The sequence below is a fragment of the Diceros bicornis genome, chromosome 14, assembly GCF_020826845.1.
Source record: "Diceros bicornis minor isolate mBicDic1 chromosome 14, mDicBic1.mat.cur, whole genome shotgun sequence".
Classification (NCBI taxonomy): Eukaryota; Metazoa; Chordata; class Mammalia; order Perissodactyla; family Rhinocerotidae; genus Diceros; species Diceros bicornis.
In genome coordinates, this window is record NC_080753.1 from 28,817,462 (window position 1) to 28,835,278 (window position 17,817).

The 17,817-nt window shown below is 39.3% G+C and overlaps 1 protein-coding gene across 2 annotated transcripts in view; it reads left to right on the forward strand.

The window, feature by feature from the left end:
* Nucleotides 1-7,036: 7,036 nt before the first annotated feature.
* The window catches only part of SLC26A8 (solute carrier family 26 member 8), a 65,659-nt gene continuing 54,878 nt past the window's right edge, over nucleotides 7,037-17,817 (forward strand). For both annotated transcript variants that reach the window (XM_058553968.1, XM_058553969.1), the window contains exons 1-2: nucleotides 7,037-7,221; nucleotides 12,003-12,142. In XM_058553968.1, the coding sequence (XP_058409951.1) occupies nucleotides 7,037-7,221; nucleotides 12,003-12,142 (325 nt within the window). The remainder of the gene's footprint in view (nucleotides 7,222-12,002; nucleotides 12,143-17,817) is intronic.

Consider the following 17,817-nt stretch of genomic DNA (forward strand, 5'->3'; position numbering starts at 1 on the left):
CAGGATCCTCAGTTCTCCTCAAGGAAAAAATAAATAAAACTCCAAACCAGGGTCATAGGCGATTCGTGGAAAGCTTTTTTTTTTGGATTCCATGTGACTTACCCTGATTCTCATGCCTATGAAAACACGCTGCTTGAAAATGTTCCAAGCCAGCCTGCATGTTAGGGAGCTTTCTAAGAAGTAGTAGAAGCTGAAGGAGGAAGTGACAGCAAAAATGTGGCTGTAAAGACATGACGGGTGGGAGTGGGAATCAAGGTGTTGAGTGGATGGATGCAAGAGGGGAAACTTGCATGCAGAATCCTAAGAAATCCAGATATTTATCCAACAAGTTGGGATGATGAGGTGAGAGTGACCGAAAGGGTAAAGATGAAGTGAGCAGTACCTTCACTCACTCATTCGACAACTGTGTATTGAATGCCTACTAGGTACAGGCACTTCTGATGGAAAGGTGATTAAAAAACAGACACAGGAGCCGGCCCTCTGGCTTAGCGGTTAAGTGCACGCGGTCCGATGCTGGCGGCCCCGGCCGGAACCCGGGCGCGCACCGACGCACGGCTTCTCCAGCCACCCTGAGGCCGGGTCCCACATACAGCAACAAGAAGGATGTGCAGCTATGACATACAACTATCTACTGCGGCTTTGGGGGATACATAAATAAATAAATAAATAAAAATTTTTTTTAAATAAAAATAAAAAACAGACACAGTTGCTGTCTACATGGAGCTTACACTTAGCAGGGCAATCATTCAATCATTCAACACATTTATTGAGCACTTACTTATATCTACCACATTGTATTAGGCACTGGTGATACTGCAGTTAATGAAATAGATGAAAATACCTGCCCTTACGGAGTGAGACAGTTTACAAAAAGGAATAGGTAAGGTGAGTGATATGTTACTATTAATACAGTAATCAAGCAAGAGTAAAACTGCAACTGGGCAGGAATACAAGGGTAGTGCGAGACAGTGACAGGGCCTGAGCTTCGGGAGGAGGAGGTTGGAGGAGCCGGTGGAGGAGAGCGAGAGACCTGGGCAGGAGAGTGTCCTTCAGCGAGGGAAGCCAGGCTTGTGGGGCTAGGGTTGGAGACCTGGTGACCCTCTGGCTTCCGGTTTCCTCTTGCATCTTCTAACCTGACAGGTCGTCAGGAGATTTAAGTGAATTACTGTATGCATCCAGTAGGCCCTCAATCAAGAGTAGTCAAACCTCGAGGCAAGTGGAGGCCCGGGTGGCACAGGCAAGGGGCTCCCACGGTCCAGGTACCGGAGGGCAGTACCCCTCTCGCCGCTCCCCACCCCAGCTGCCCATGCTCCTCTTCTTCCGCCAGACTATTGTCCTCTCCCCTTGCTCCCCACACCCCCCCGCCCCCCAACGCCCCCGGGTTCGGCCGCAACGGCTCGGGAACCGCCGGCGTCCGCCTGGAGCGCCGCCAGCCTGCCGGAGCCGCGTCTGACCCCAGCGCCCGCACTCCCGCCCCAGCCGAGGAGCCAGGTGAGCCGCTGCCGGGGACGCCCGGGTGCCCGGGGCTGCAGGTTGTGGGCGTCCGGGTGCGAGGGACCAGCCCCTCGTTACAGCGGGCGGGGCTGCGTCCGTCACCGGCAGGGCCAGGCGCCTCGCGGGCGCTCAGTCAATATTTGTGGAATGAATGAATGACGGTCGTCCCTGGGAGCTTATCTCCCAGAGGTATTGTCTCTACTTTTGAAAGGCTGCATGGAATGGCAATAACAAGAGACAGTGCGTGCCTTTTGCAAGCTGAATTCTTTCCAACTCGTTCGTCTGAGTTGTCAGAAGCCCCAGAACTGATCTGCTGCCCAAGCGTCACCGGACCACCCCGCCCATCTCCTCCTGAGGCCTGACAGCCCAGACGCGCCTCGTACTTTCGGACTTCACTGCTCTTGTTCATTTTGTTCCTTCTGACTGAGGCCCCACTCCCACCCCACTGAGCCCCTTTCTCTTATCAAGGCCTATTTATGCGTCAGTGTGCCCCTGGGAAGTCTTCTCCAACATCCCCACCCCAAAAGTGAGTTTCTCTCCAACACACCCCACTGTTAATACTTCTCACCACGTGGCATCAAAGGTAGTTGTTTATGTGTCCGATGGTCAGCCGTCTGATGGTCAGCTGTCCAATGGTCAGCTCCTTGAGGGCTGCCATCTTTATTATTCATCCCCAGCCACTAGACAGAGTGACTTAAGGGTACTAAACGCAGTGCTCTTTGCTTGTGCCTTTTGTGTATTCCATGTACATTCCCCACAAAAACGTAGGTAGTAATGGGCAAAGGGCTGTTGTTTCTGGTGGAATTACAAATGCTTATTTTGAAATTTTGCAAGTGAATTTTACCGTCCCACAATTATAGAGAACATATGAAAGATGACGATATCAGGGGAGAGATATTCTTGCAACTAAACTAAGGTTCAGGATTTCACATCTATTGAATCAATAGTCAGAAAATTGGGTTGCATTTAAATTTTTTATTCTTGGCTTTTAAAATACTTTCAACACATTATGTAAATACATCAATGGATGGCTGGATAGATAGGGGTAGTATGGGAGATGAATGAGCTAGGTCAAAAGTGCCTTTATTTTAACAGTGCCCCCAAATTTAGCAATGAAAGACTGACTAGATGAAGATAATTGGCTACATTTCCAGTGGTCCTCATACTTTATTATGTATCAGAATCACCTGGAGGGCTTCTTAAACCAGACTACTGACCCATCCTGAGTTTCTAGTTAATTCTTACTAGGTGGGGCCTGACAATGTGCATTTCAACAAGTTCCCAGATGATGTGGATGCTATTTGTGTGAGGAAGAAGTATGGGCTACAGAGATTAAACTAATTTCTATTAGCTAGTAGTGAATCTAGAGGCCCAAAATTATGTCACATTTGTAGAATAAGAAAATGAAACCTTAAGTAGTTCAGATCCATGGTCCACCCACCTAAATATTTTGTCTGAAGCATCAGGGCAGGAAGCAGGAAGCATCAGGGAATTGTTTTCTAAGTGGACATTTATCTTGAAGATTATAGGTGGAACGTAGCTTACTGTTGATAACACTGCATGTGGAGGCCCCTGACACTGATGTCTTCAGGAGCCAGTCACAGAGACTCCCTCTTGTGTTGTCTCAGCTGAAAGAGCATTATCAGTGTAGCTGAGATCACTTTTTTCTGAAATGCCTCCCCTTCTCCACACCAAAGTGCCCCTGCTACTTGTCAGTAGGAGCTTCTGGTCTTCATACCTTGTCAGGAAGAGTTCTGCTGGTGCATGAAAACGAACCACTAGGGTTTCTATGAAATGAAGCAAGACAAATGGAGCTGGAGAAACTCCAGAGATGACTACTAACAAAACCAATAAGGAAATCCTGTGTTTCCCTTTGCTGCCTTTAGCCAGTCATGTGATGAGGCCTTTAAAGACAGCTTTCCACCTGCCCCTTCTAGCCCTGCTCACTGTGGTGCCACGAGTTACAACTTGATTACCTCTCCCCTAGACTACCATAATAGTAATGGTCTCCAATTGGTCTTTTTTGCCTCAGTCTCTCCTAGCTCCACTCTCCAATAGAACTTTCTGTGATGATGGAAATGTTTTACACCTGCGCTGTCCAGTACGGTAGCCCTTTGGCTCTTGAGCACTTGAAATGTAGCTAGGGCGACTGAGGAACTGAATTTTTTATTTTAATTAAGTTAAATTTAAATAGCCACTGGTAGCCAGTGGCTACTGTACTGGATAGCACAGCTCTAGACCATACCACTGACATGATTAATCTTCCCAAAGCATGTCTCTGTGCATATTACTACTCCTGCTCAAACAGTTAAAAAGTCCAGGTCCAACCCAGCATTCAAGACCTTCCAGGAATAGGCCTCAACCTACTTTTTTGGGCTTGACACTGACTTTACTCAGATATATTGTATTGCTTGCCTTCTATTATCTCTGTAATTTTATCCTACTCGTGAAATACTTTGTTCTCCTCCCTGATCCCAGTTTAGACAGAGTGAAACTCAAGTTATATCTCCCCTGGGAGGCCTTCCCTGTCCCTTTAGGTTGGGATTATTATTCCCACTCTGTAGGAGATCACATGGGATTTGAACGTGGCATCTATTTTGGAATCAGAAAGACTGGGTTGAGATTCTGGCTCTGCTATTTAATTGTTGTATGACTCTGAGGAACTCACTAAATGCATTAGTAAAATGAGTATAATCATTATCAGGAAAATAGCACCTATCTCATGAAATGATGTGTGTGGAGAACCTGGCATATGGCTGGGCAGCAATAAATGTTAATTCCTGTCTTTCCCACCTCCAAACTCTTACAGCAGTATATTTTGAGGTTTTTTTTTTTTGTACCAAAGTGTGGAGTCTTTGTTCTTTTATATCCCCAGAGCACCTAGCATTCAGCAAATATTTGTGGAACACTAACTTAACTGACCACAGGTGAGATAGCATTCTTCAGTCAGAAACAAATGAAGGCCGAGAATGCATATGGTAGAAATTTATAAAACTGTGAAAATAAAAGCAGACAAACTTACCAAATCCTATTCTAGTAGATGGGGGCCACCTCTTGAAACATAAACGATGTAGAATGAAGACAATAAAATGAAATACTACTTTCCTTAACTGAACTAATGGGATATAATACCTCCAAAGGGTACTACAACAAAAATTATAAATACTTTAGCTTTAAAAGAAAGTAAGAGGGCCAGCCCTGGTAGCCTAATGGTTAAGTTCAGTGCACATTGCTTTGGCAGCCCGAGTTCAGTTCCCAGGTGCAGACCTATGCTACCTGTCTGTCCATGGCCATGCTGTGGCGGTGGCTCACGTACAAAAAGAGGAAGATTGGCAACAGATGTTAGCTCAGGGCGAATCTTCCTCAGCAAAAAAAAAAGAGAGAGAGACAGAAAGTCTTGGGGGATAAACCATAATTTGTGACGGGAGGAGACGAGGATATTTTGTGTCTTTAACAACAAGGGTCTTGGTGAAGAGGTCACATGCTGGTGGTCCACAGATTGAATGGTGTTCATTGGTGTTTTGTTCAACAAAACACTGCAGAGGTGTTTTGTTAGATACACACTGTGTTTTTAAAAATATGTAAATTAATTGACAACATTTAAAAATCAGAAGATTTCACATAAAAATCGGGAATTATTGCTTCTCTTGGAAAAGATCAGATCCGGCCACACTGGGCCCCACATGACCCATAGCAACGTTGCTGGAGCTAAGCAGCTGCTGCTGGCTTCACTAGTAGTCCCACTGTTCCCACCGGGCCTTGATGCTCACACGTTCCCTGTGTCACACCAGCCTGCCCTTACTGCCAATTTCAGAAACAAAATGCTGGATTCTAGACCCTGGATCAATCCAGGATGGCAATTTTCATAATCTCAATATAATTTATAATTAGCAGGTTAATTAGGCTCTTTGAGTTGCCAGGAACAGATATTTTCTAGTAATGGAAGTTTATTAAATGATTACATGAGAAAAGTAGGGAAGACTGCATTAATATTCCTATGGGTGGGGGAAAGAATGGGGAAAATATTACTTATGTTTCAATGTACAGTTCTATCTGTTTTTTTTCTTCATGTAAAAGACACAAAGTACTAATTCTCTTGTGATACATTGTAAAATACCTCTTCCATTCTCTTCATATTCCCCAACTACATTCTCACTTCTATATTGAATTTGTAATCTTTAGTTCACAGGTGTTATACAGCACACTACTGCTACCCAAAGCTTTGAGGGTAAAAAATATAATATATAACTATGGCTTTGTTACTTAACTTTTATAAAACCTCAGTCTTATCACCTATAAAGTGGGGATAATAGTAGTACTAGGATTGTTGTGGGAATTAAATAACTCATGGAAAAATCTAGTGCAATGCTTGGTATATAGTAAGTGCTCTATAAATGTTAGTGATGATGATAATGATGATACATGATCATTCTGAAGGAAAACAAAGTTGCTGATACATTAAACTTGTTTGCAGCCTCACCTATAAAAGAACAATTTGTGTAATCTACATAATTTGAGTGTTTACCTATATTTTTACTAACTGTGCGATATATATATACACACTTTTTCACATTTATGTGGAAGAATTTTACAGTTTATGCCTTTTTATTATTCAGAAACACAGATGATCAAGAATGGTTATACTTTCTCCCAGAGATAGATCTATATCCATACTCATTAACTTCTCCTTCTCATTCTCTTAAAAGAGCAGGACGATACAGATTTTTAAAGCTTAACGTGATCATTAAAGATCATGCAGTCCAACCATGTCATTTTATGGACAAGGAAACTAAAACTCAGTTTCTAAGAAACTTCCCACCAATCATGCAGCTAGTTAGAAAAACAGCCAGGGCTAGAACCCCAGTATCCTGATACCCTGCACAATGCTTTTTCTGCTACACCATGATGCCACTAACTGGATACTTGACAGTCATTCAAGAAATGTTTCTTGAGGGCCTGCTAAGTGTCAGGCACTATTCCTGGCCTGGGGATACAGCCATGAACAGTCAAAGACCTGTCTCTTGGACTTATACTTTAGTCTGACAGTGGATAAATAGACAAATATTGAATCAGGTGCTGGGAAGTGTTGTGAAGAAAGGAAAAGGTAAAGGGATAATGATGGATGCTATTTTAGATAAAGAAAGAGTTAGAAAACACTGTGTTGACCACTCAACCTTTAGCATTTTCAGTGAAAACTGGTGATTAACACTGACTTTTACCTCTTAATCATTTCCCTGCAACATAGCAACATAATTGCATATAAAGAAAACTGGGTTCTGGTCCTGACTCTAATTATTAAACAGCCAAGACTGTTTAAACTTCTGGGCTTTGGTTTCTCCATTTGGAAAATAAGAATAATACACACCTTGCATTCTTTATAGAGTGGTTTTGAGTATAAAATTGTAAATACATGAGAAAGTTTTATAAAACTGCAACATGTAAGGTACCATTATATGGAAATTTTATTTCCATAAAAATGTGCCGAGGGTCTAGATTTTTTTTTTAATTGTTTTTTGTTTGATTTCTTTCCACTCATCCAGGAATGATGCAACTAGAGAGGAGCAGCCAGGGTTTGGGCTCTAGATATAGGCAAAATTCTTTCACGTACGACGTTAAGCGAGATGTGTACAATGAGGAGACCTTTCAACAGGAACACAGAAGGAAGACCATTTCCTCTGGGAACGTGGACATCAACATCACTACCTTCAGACACCACGTCCAGTGCCGGTGCGTTTGTGCGGTCATCCAGCTGCTGCCAAGCTGGCAGCACCGAAACCCTACTTGACTCTCTTGGTGCCTACTTCTGTCTTCCTCTTCTGAATTCTTGTCACTAGAACCCTTAGTTTATTATGTAATTTATCTTCAGTTGTTTTTTTGTGGTTTGTTTTGTAACACCTTCTTGACTGTAAACTTCTTGGTTATAAAGACGTTGGATGTCCCCCACAGCATCTAGGGATATTTAATAAATATCTAGCTTGATTAACCATCATTATCAGTCTCCTAACAGCAACAAAGAAAGAAACTATGGTGGACTAATTACTGGTAGCCATATGAGATCCTTCTAATCTCTTATCCAGCAGTGCCTACATAGCACGTGCAGTCATCAACGTAGAATCTACCACCTCTGATACTCACTGTGACTATGTGGCTCCTTCCGTTCAGGGGCTCTTAACCTATTTTTGTGCTATGAACTTTTTTTGCAGTCTGGTAAAGCTTATGAACCTCTTTTCAGAATGTTTTTTACTTTTTTATTGTGATAAAGCATATATAACACAAAATTGTCCATTTTAACCACTTTTAAGTGTACAAATCAGCAGCATTAATGACATTCACAATGTTGTGCAACCATGCAATCATCACCACCATCTGTTTTCAAAACTTTTTCATCACCGCAAACAAAAACCCTGTACCCATTAAGCAATAACTTCCCGTTTTCCCCTCCCCTAGCCCCTGGTAACCTCTCTTCTACTTTCTGTCTCTATGAATTGTCTACTCTAGATATTTCATTTAAGTGGAATCACACAATATTTGTCTTTCATGTCTGGCTTATTTCACTTAGCATAATGTTTTCAAGGTTTATCCATGTTGTAGCATGTGTCAGTACTTCATTGTATGGCTGATGATATTCCATTGTATGTATATATCACATTTTGTCTATCCATTCATCTGTTGATGGACACTTGGGTTGTTTCTACTTGTTGGCTATTGTGAATAATGCTGCTATGAATATTTGGCATAGGAGTAACTATTTGAGTCCCTGTTTTCAATTCTTTTAGGTGTATACCTAGGAGTAGAATTGTTGGATCATATGGTAATTCTATGTTTAAATTTTTTGAGGAACTGCCATACTTTTTCACAGCAGCTACACCATTGTACATTCACACTAGCAACGTACAAGTGTTCCATTTTTTCCATATCCTCTCCAACATTTGTTATTTCCCTTTATTATAGCCGTCATTATAGTAGGTATGAAGTGGTATCTCATTGTGGGTGTTTTGGGGGTGTTTTTTGCATTTCCCTAATAACTAAATATGAGCATCTTTTCATGTGCTTATCCGTCATTTGTATATCTTCTTTGGAGAAATGTCTATTTTCTTTGCCGTTTTTAAAATTAGGTCATTTGTCTTTTGTTGTTGAGTTGTAGTTCTTTATATATTTTAGATATTAAACCCTTATGAGATACATGATTTGCAAATACTTTCTCCCATTCTGTAGGTTGTCGTTTCACTCTATTGATAGTGTACTTTGGTGTACATCAGTTTTTAATTTCAATGAAATCCAATTTATCTATTTTTTCTTTTGTTGCCTGTGATTTTGGTGTCATATTTAAGAAACTATTGTGAAATCCAAGACCATGAAGATTTTCCCTTGTGTTTTCTTCTAAGAGTTTTGTCATTTTAACTCTTAAATTTAGATCCTTGATCCATTTTGAGTTAATTTTTGTATATAGTATAAAGTAAGGGTCCAACTTCATTCTTGTGCATGTGGATGTCCCATTTTCCCAGCACTATTTGTTTGAGAGACTGTTATTTCCCCATTAAATGGTCTTGGCCAGAATATTTTTTAATGCATAAAGTACATAGGATTATAAAAGAAACCAGTTACATTGAAATATAGTTACCAAAACATGAAAAATTCCAAAATTATGTTATTTAACAATGTGGGTCTAATAACTACCATAATTTCAAAGTAGTGATGAATATAAATGATATTTTAAGATATCTGTAGCAATTTTAATGTAATATGAAAATATTTGTGATTTCTATTGGTGGCAAAGTCAAGTTCTGCTGATACTACTGTGGTTTATTGTCAATGTTCATAATTGAAGGAATAATAAATTTCAGTTAGGAGGTTAGTGAAAATAAAGATATAATTTTTCCCCATGACTTCTATCTACACACCCCTCGAGCGTCCATAGACCTCAGAATAAGAACTCTTTGTGACCTACGTCATGATATTAACCCTAATTACTCAAGTTGTCCTCACTCACTCTGGACTTATTAATCTCTCTCATCTCTTGATTTATGACCCACAACTGGCATGTTTTGGGTGACAAGTGGGGAAGGCCTCCACACAGCCCTATTGCAGACCTTCCTCTCTCTAGGGCATTTGTCCATATCCTGCCTATTGCAAGTTGTGGTCTTAGATGTCCCTCCCCAGTCTTACATCACTACTGTCATTTTCTCTGCTCCAAGATGGGTCAGAGGTCAATGTCAAAGGGGGCATTTGGGGGCCACATTGGCCCTGTTTCTGACAAAAGGATAGTCTTTTCCTGACTTATACCTCATCATAAACAAGTACTACCAAAGAAATTTCAACCTAACTCCCCTCCACCTGCCCTATCCTTAGACAGACCCGTTCTGCCTCTTATGGGCTTTTGTAGCAGTTCTTATTCCCTACTTGTACAACAGGCAGTTATAACCATTTCTGAACTTTAACCTGAAAGATAGCACAGCACTGTGGTTAAGAGCAAGACTCAGAACCCAGATTGCCTGGTTGCGAATCCCAGTTCTGCTGCCTCCCAACTGTGTGACCTTAGGTAAGCTATCCAGCCGTACAGTGCCTCCGTTTCCTCATCTGTAAAATGGGGATGATAATAGCACCTACCTCATAAGGTGATATGAATATTTATAAAGCACCTAACAAACAGAAAACACTATATAAGTGGGTCTTTTCTTGTAAAAAAATAATCTTTTAAATCCCTCTCTTCGTTTCTGCAGAAAACCTCATCTCTTTCCTCATTTTCTCCCTTTTAGTTAATAACTGCAAATATACCCTTTCTTTTCAAAATCTTTTCTGTGCTTTCACATCGCCTATTACATTCCTCACTTTTAGGATGCCTTAATTAGAGTCTAGATTCATGTTGAAATGCTTATACTGTTCCCCCACCAGCTTCAATTTCTATTCCTCTAACTCCTTCCTTGATTCCTTTAAGTTTTAGATCCTCATTATTCCACATCCATTTTATTTTGTGCCATGCTAAAGAGCTTTGATGACTCTGCCTAGGGTGGCGGGTCTTCCACCAAGTAGCATGTGAAGAGGAGGAGAGACTGGACCAGGTGAAGGAAGAAACTGTGCCAATGCCGTGCTCTGCTCTCCCTCATGGAGGGCCATAGTTGGAGAGAGCACACTCTGTGCACCTGCCTAACACCCACAGATGCTCATATAAATAGCAATGTGATGTTCCTTTCAAACCAATGGTCTTGCTCCTGGCTCTTGAGGAGAATTTAACAGCTGTCAATAGGAACTGTGGCGGTAATAGAGTGGATAGAACACTCAAGACCTGGTTTCTGCCCACTCTTACTACTGTGATCTTGGCAAACTCACTTACACTTATCTGGTCTTAATTACGTTAGGGATAGTAACACTTGTAGTTGTGAGAGTCAAACATATGTGAACTTCTCTTCTGAGCACACATTTCAGCCTTGCATACACTGAAGTTATATTTGTTGCTATAGTCAAAGCCGAATTATCCAACTACTTCTCATACATGAAAAATCTTCATACTCTGTGCTTTCAGCATATACTAAAATGTAAATAGCAAAAATCAATTTAAAACCAAATTAGTTTTACTGATTGACTGATTAACTGATTGACTGATTTACAACGATTCTGCTATTTTAGATGATCTAAAGGTTAGAGTAGGTTTTCTCAGTCTCAGCATCATTGACATTTTGGACCAGAAAATTTTTTCTTGTAGAGGGCTGTCCTGTGCATTGTAGGATGTTTAACAGCATCCCTGGCCTCTGCCTGCCCACTAGATGCCAGTCATGATAACCAAAACTTTCTCCAGATATTGCTAAATGTCCCCTGGGGAACAAAATTGCTTCTGGTTGATATTCACTGGGTTAAAGAATAATAAAGCCTTATTTTATTGCCTTTTCTTTACATGGCTATCTCCTTAAGCACAGGATTCCATATTCTATATTTTCTATAAATTTCTGCACATTACAGGTTAAAGTCACATAGAGTTAATATCTGGTAAAAATTTTAGTATATGGGAATGATGTGAATGTGTTAATTGCCCCTGCCACCCACCAATGTCACATCTCAAAAACTGTCCTTATCAAGAGAAAGCAATAACAGTCCATTTTTCTACTGGAAAATTGGTAGGTTTAATTCTGTTCAAACATCCTGTAAAAACACAGACTTGATTTGTACACTGGACTTACAAAGCTTAGTTCTTGTCATATGTATGGCACTAGTTCTCAACCAGAGGTAATTTTGTCCCCCAGGGAACATTTGGCAATGACTGGAGACGTTTTTGGTTGTCACAACTGGGGTGCTACCGGCATCTAGTGGGTAGAGACCAGGAAAGCTGCTCAACATCCTACAATGCCCCAGACAGTCCCACAATAAAGAATTATCCAGTCCAATATGTCATAATGTCAATAGTGCTGACAAGAAACTTTGCTGTATGGGAAGAATTATGCTCTGTGCCTTTTTCTTGGCTATGTGGCCACTGTCTTTGGAGAACCTTATCAAGTCTCTGTTCTTCTTTCTCACAGCTGCTCATGGCACAAGTTCCGAAGATGCATGACTATGATCTTTCCCTTCCTAAAGTGGATGTGTTTGTATCGATTCAAGGATTGGCTTCTTGGAGACTTGCTAGCTGGTATAAGTGTTGGCCTTGTGCAAATTCCCCAAGGTAAGGAAGATACCAAGCCTTTCACCCACAGACAGTATATCAGACCTTGTCTACTTGCCTGGAGCAAACAATTACTTGTGCTAGATGGATAGAAAAAAAATGTGAATTCCAGTCACATCATTGCTATTTATTCCCTTACCTGCCAGATTTCCAACTCTTCCGGGGTGGTTCCAAAAGACTCAGTTTAGTTTAGATCCCTGAATAATTTCAAGAGTATTTGCAATGCCTCCTCATGGTCACTTTTTGCTTAACTAGTCACTTCATACTCACATGACTACAATAGACCTTACTTGGCATTGGTTTTACTTAGAAAGGAGAAGGATAGGAAATACAGCATGCTAGCTAGCATCTCTTCACAAGTCACACACACAGCAGTCCAGGGGCTACTCTTTGGTCTTCCAAGTGGCAGTTCCGATATAAGACAACGAAATCACACAGATAGCTACGGAAGCTGTCTGGGCTTTAGAAGCCTCATTTCCCAAATAGGAACCAACATCTCTTGTAATTCGCATAACTGTTGCTTCCAGGGTCCCACAAGCAACATACCCAGTTACAAGAGTCATTGTGCTCAGAGAAGCTCAAAACTAGGGCTTTCCACTGGATATTTACCTTTCATTCACAGTGCTCTAGGTCCAGATAGAGTATAATAATCAGGCTCATTTTTACCATAACCAATGTTGGCTGGTAATACAGCTGACATTCCACCATTATCAGGTTTCCAAAGAAACAGAGCTAGAAAGTTAACCCAAGATCAAATTTATCCACAGAGAAAGAGAAAGGATTTTGTTAATCTTTTACTCACAGTAGCTCACAATTCCCTACACAGTCTTTAAACACCTCTATTTCTCTATTCTTCTGGGCAAAACCAGGCAGGATTGTACAAAGCACGTAAGAGGCCAACCAAAGGGGCAAATGGTAGCTGAAACCAACTCTGGCATAGGGCTGTTAGTTGGAGAAAAGGGATCCCTTTTTTAAAAATTAATTATCAAATAGTAAAATTGACTTTTTTTCCTTTTGTTGTACAGTTCTATACACATGTATAGATTTGTGTAACCACTACCACAATCAAGTTACATAACAGTTCCATCAGCCCCAAAACTCTCTTGTGCCATCCCCCTTTTAGTCACATCCTCCCCTAATCTTTAATCCCTGGCGACCACTGATCTGTTCTCCATCACTATAGTTCTGTCTTTTCGAGAATATCATATAAATGGACTTATACAATATGCAACTTTTGAGGGCTGGTTTCTTTAATTCAGCTTTATTTCTTTGAAATTAGTGCAAATTGTTTTATGCATCAATAGTTTGTTCCTTTTATCGCTGAGTAATATTCCAATGTATGGCTGTATCACAGTTTGTTTATCCATTCACTTGTTGATGGACATTTTGTTTCCAGTTTTTGGCTGTCACAAATAAAGTTGCTATGAACATTCATGTACAGGTTTTTGTGTGAACACAGTTTTCATTTCTCTAAGGTAAATACCCAGGAGTGGTATTGTTGGTCATATGGTAAGTGTATGTTTAACTTTATGAGAAACTGCCGAACTGTTTTCCAGAGTGGCTGTGTCTACCATTTTACATTCCCACCAGCAATGTATGAGAATTCTAGTTCCTCCACACTCTTGTCAGCACTTGATATTGTCAGCATTTTTAAATTAAACTTTCTATTTTGAGATAATTATAGATTCACATGCATTTGTAAGAAACTACAGAGAGACCCCTTGTATCCTTTACCCACTTTCCCCAGTGGTAACATCTTGCAAAACCATAGTTCAATCTCTTAACCAAGATATTAACATTGATACAGTCAAGATACAGAACATTTCTACCACCACAAGGATCCTTCATGTTGCTCTTTTATAGTCACCCCCACTTGCCTCCTGCCCCCATCCCCTCCTTAACCCCTGGCACCCACTAACCTGTTCTTCATTTCTATAATGTAGTCATTTCAAGAAAGTTATATAAATGAGTCATACAGTGTGTAACCTTTTGGGATTGGCTTTTTTAACTCATCATAATTCTCTGGTTATTCATCTAGGTCATTACGTGTATCAATAGTTCATTCTTTTTTATTGCTGAGTAGTATTCCGTGGTATGGTTGTACCACAGTTTGTTTAAACATTCAGCCTTGAAGGACGTCTGGATTGTTTGCAGTTTTTTGGCTATTACAAATATAGCTGCTATGAACATTTGTGTGTAGATTAATGAACATAGGTCTTCATTTCTCTGGGAAAAATGTTCAAGAGTGCAATTGTTGGATTGTATAGTAGTTGCATGTTTAGTTTTTTAAGAAGCTGCCAAGCTGTTTTCTAGGGAGGCTGTATCATTTTACATTCCTACCAACAATCTGTCAGTGATCCAGTTGTTCTGCATCCTCACTAGCATCTGGTATTGTCACTACTTTTTATTTTAGTTATTCTGATAGGCTTGTAGTGAGATCTCATTGTGGTTTCAGCGTGCATTTCCCTGATGGCTAATGACGTTCTAACATCGTTTCGTATACTAATTTTCTATCTATATATTTTAATGAAATGGCTCTTCATGTCTTTTGCCCATGTTCTAACTGGATTGTTTGCATTTTTACTGTTGAGTTTTGAGAGTTCTTTTTATATTCTAGATAATAGTACCTTTGTCTTTTGTGTTTTGCAAATATTTTCTCCCAGTCTGTATCCCGTCTTTTCATCCTCTTAACAGAGTATTCACAGAGCAAAATTTTTAATTTTGATGAAGTCTAGTTTTTAGTATCTTTTTATTTTAGCCATTCTAAGGGTATGTAGTGGTATTTCCTCATGGCTTTAATTTGCATTTCCCTAATGACTAATGAGGTTAAACATCTTTTCACGTTCTTATTTCCTATCCTCATAACCTCTTTGGTGAAGTGCCCGTTCAAGTCCTTTGCCCATTTGTGTGTGTGTGTGTGTGTGTGTGTGAGGAAGATTAGCCCTGAGCTAACACCTCTTGCCAATCCTCCTCTTTTTTGCTGAGGGAGATTGGCCCTGGGCTAACATCTGTGTCCATCTTCCTCCACTTTATATGTGGGATGCCTGCCACAGCATGGCTTGATGAGCAGTGCATAGGTCTGCGCCCAGGATCCAAACCTGCAAACCCCAGGCTGCCAGAAGCAGAGCACGTGAACTTAACTGCTATGCCATGGGGCCAGTCCCCTTTTGCCCATTTTTTAATTGGAATTTTTGTTTTCTCTTTGTTAATTTTTGAGAATTCTTTATATACTCTAGATACAAGTCCTTTGTCAGACTTGTGATTTGCAAATATTTTCTCTCAGTCTGTAGCTTATCTTTTCATTCTCTAGACAGTGTCTTTGGCAAAGCAAAAGGTTTTAATTTTGATAAAGTCCAACTTATCAATTTTTTTCCTTTTATGGATTGTGCTTTTCCTGTTATATATAAGAACTCTTCGCCTAACCAACAGGTCACACAGATTTTCTCTTATGTTTTCTTCTAAAAGTCTTATAGTTTTACATTCAGATCTATGATCTATTGAGTTAATCTTTATATAAGATGGGAAGTGTAGGTCAAGGTTTATTTTCTGCTACATTTCAGCATCATTTTTAAAGAAGACTATCCTCTATTCAATTGTTTTAGCACTTTTGTCAAAGATCAAATAGCCATATTTTTGTGGGTCTATTTCTAGACTCTCTCTATTCTGTTCCATTGATCTGTGTGTCTATCCCTTTGCCAATATTATGTCTTGATTATTATATCTTTATAGTGAATCTGAAAATTGGGTGGTGTGATTCCTCCAACTTCTTTCTTTTTCAAAATTGTTTTAGCTATTCTTCCATATGAATTTTAGAATCAGTTTGTCTATATCTACAAAAGAATCCTGCTGAGATTTTTTTTTAAAATTTTTTGTTTATTGCAATAACATTGGTTTATAACATTGTAAAAATTTCAGGTGTACATCATTATACTTCTATTTCTGCATAGATTACATCATGCAGAGAAAGCATTTGACAAGATACAGCATCCATTTATGATAAAAACTCTGAATAAAATGGGTATAGAAGGAAAGTACCTCAACATAATAAAGACCATATATGACAAACCCACAGCTAATATCATCCTCAATGGTGAAAAACTGAAAGCTATCCCTCTAAGAACAGGAACCAGACAAGGTTCCTTTTCTGTCACCACTCCTATTTAACATAGTACTGGAAGTCCTAGCCAGAGCAATCAGGCAAGAGAAAGAAATAAAAGGGATCCTGCTGAGATTTTGATAGCCCTTGCATTAAATCCATAGATCACTTGGGGGAGAATTGATAACTTTATTATGTTAATTTTACAATCAATAATTACAGTATGTCTCTCCATTTATTTAGGTCTTCTTTGATTTCTTTCATCGGTGCTTGTAGTTTTCAGCATACAGATTACGCTCATGTTTTGTTAGATTTATACCTAAGTATTTCATTTTGGAGGAGATATTATATGGTAATTGAAAATACTTTTGGTTTCCAATTGTTCATTGTTTGCATATAGAAACACAATTTATTTTTGTGTGTTTACCTTGTATCCTGCAACTCACTTCTTAGTTCTAAGAATCTTCTATAGATTCCCTGGGATTTACTACATGAATAATCATGTCATTTATGAATAGGGACAGTTGTGTTTCTTTCTAATTTGAGTGGCTTTTATGGCTTTTTCTTGCTTACTGTACTGGCTAAGACTTCCAGTACTACGTTGACTAAGAGTGGAAAGAATAGACTTTCTTGGATTGTTTCTGATCTTAGACGAAAAGCATTCAGTCTTTCACCATTAAGTATGATATTAGCTGTAGGATTTTTGTGGATGCCTTTTTAAGGTGGAGGAAGTTTCCATCTATTCTAGTTTGCTGAGAATTTTTATCATAAGTGGATATTGTACTTTGTCAAATGCTTTTTCTGCATTTATTGATATGATCTTGTGGTTTTTCTCTTTAGACTTGTTAATATGATGGATTACATTAATTTATTTTAAAATATTGAACTAGCTTGCATTCTCAGAATAAAGGAGTACCTTTTAAAATTTCCATGAGGCAACTGCAAACCAAAAGGATCCATTTGTATGAATACATTCACTTCCAGGAAAGTATCAGAAAGTCTCTAGAACATTCCATAGTGGTGTTGCAATGAGAGACCTGAACTCTTAACACTGATGCTTTAACTCTGAGTCCCCTCCTGTCTCTCACTTATCAAAGGTCTTTCATTTATGGTCAAAGTTTGAGAACATCCCATTGATAAATTACCAAGTCATCAGTGTAATTTGGTACCAAAATAAGAAGGGCATTAGGATGTATAAGTTTACCTAGCATCCAGCACAGTATCTAGTATATATAGTAGGTACTCAAGATATTTGTTGAATAATAAAGATTGCATAACTGTATGAGTGAATGAATCCAAGAAACTCTTGCTAACTGACTAAAGAATTGTGTATTACTTTAAGTAATGTGAATAGTGAAATAATCTGCCATGTAAATAATTCAAAAGTTTTACTTACATTTGAATAGGTGGTACCTAATGACTTAATAACTTTCTGCAAATGAAACAAAAATACTACACAGTAAAGACCTTATTAAAAAGGTGCTAGATCTTCCTTACAGTAAAATTCCAATTTATAAATGTAAAAGAAAATAGAAAATAATCATCAGGGAAACACCACAGTAATAACTGTTATAGAAAA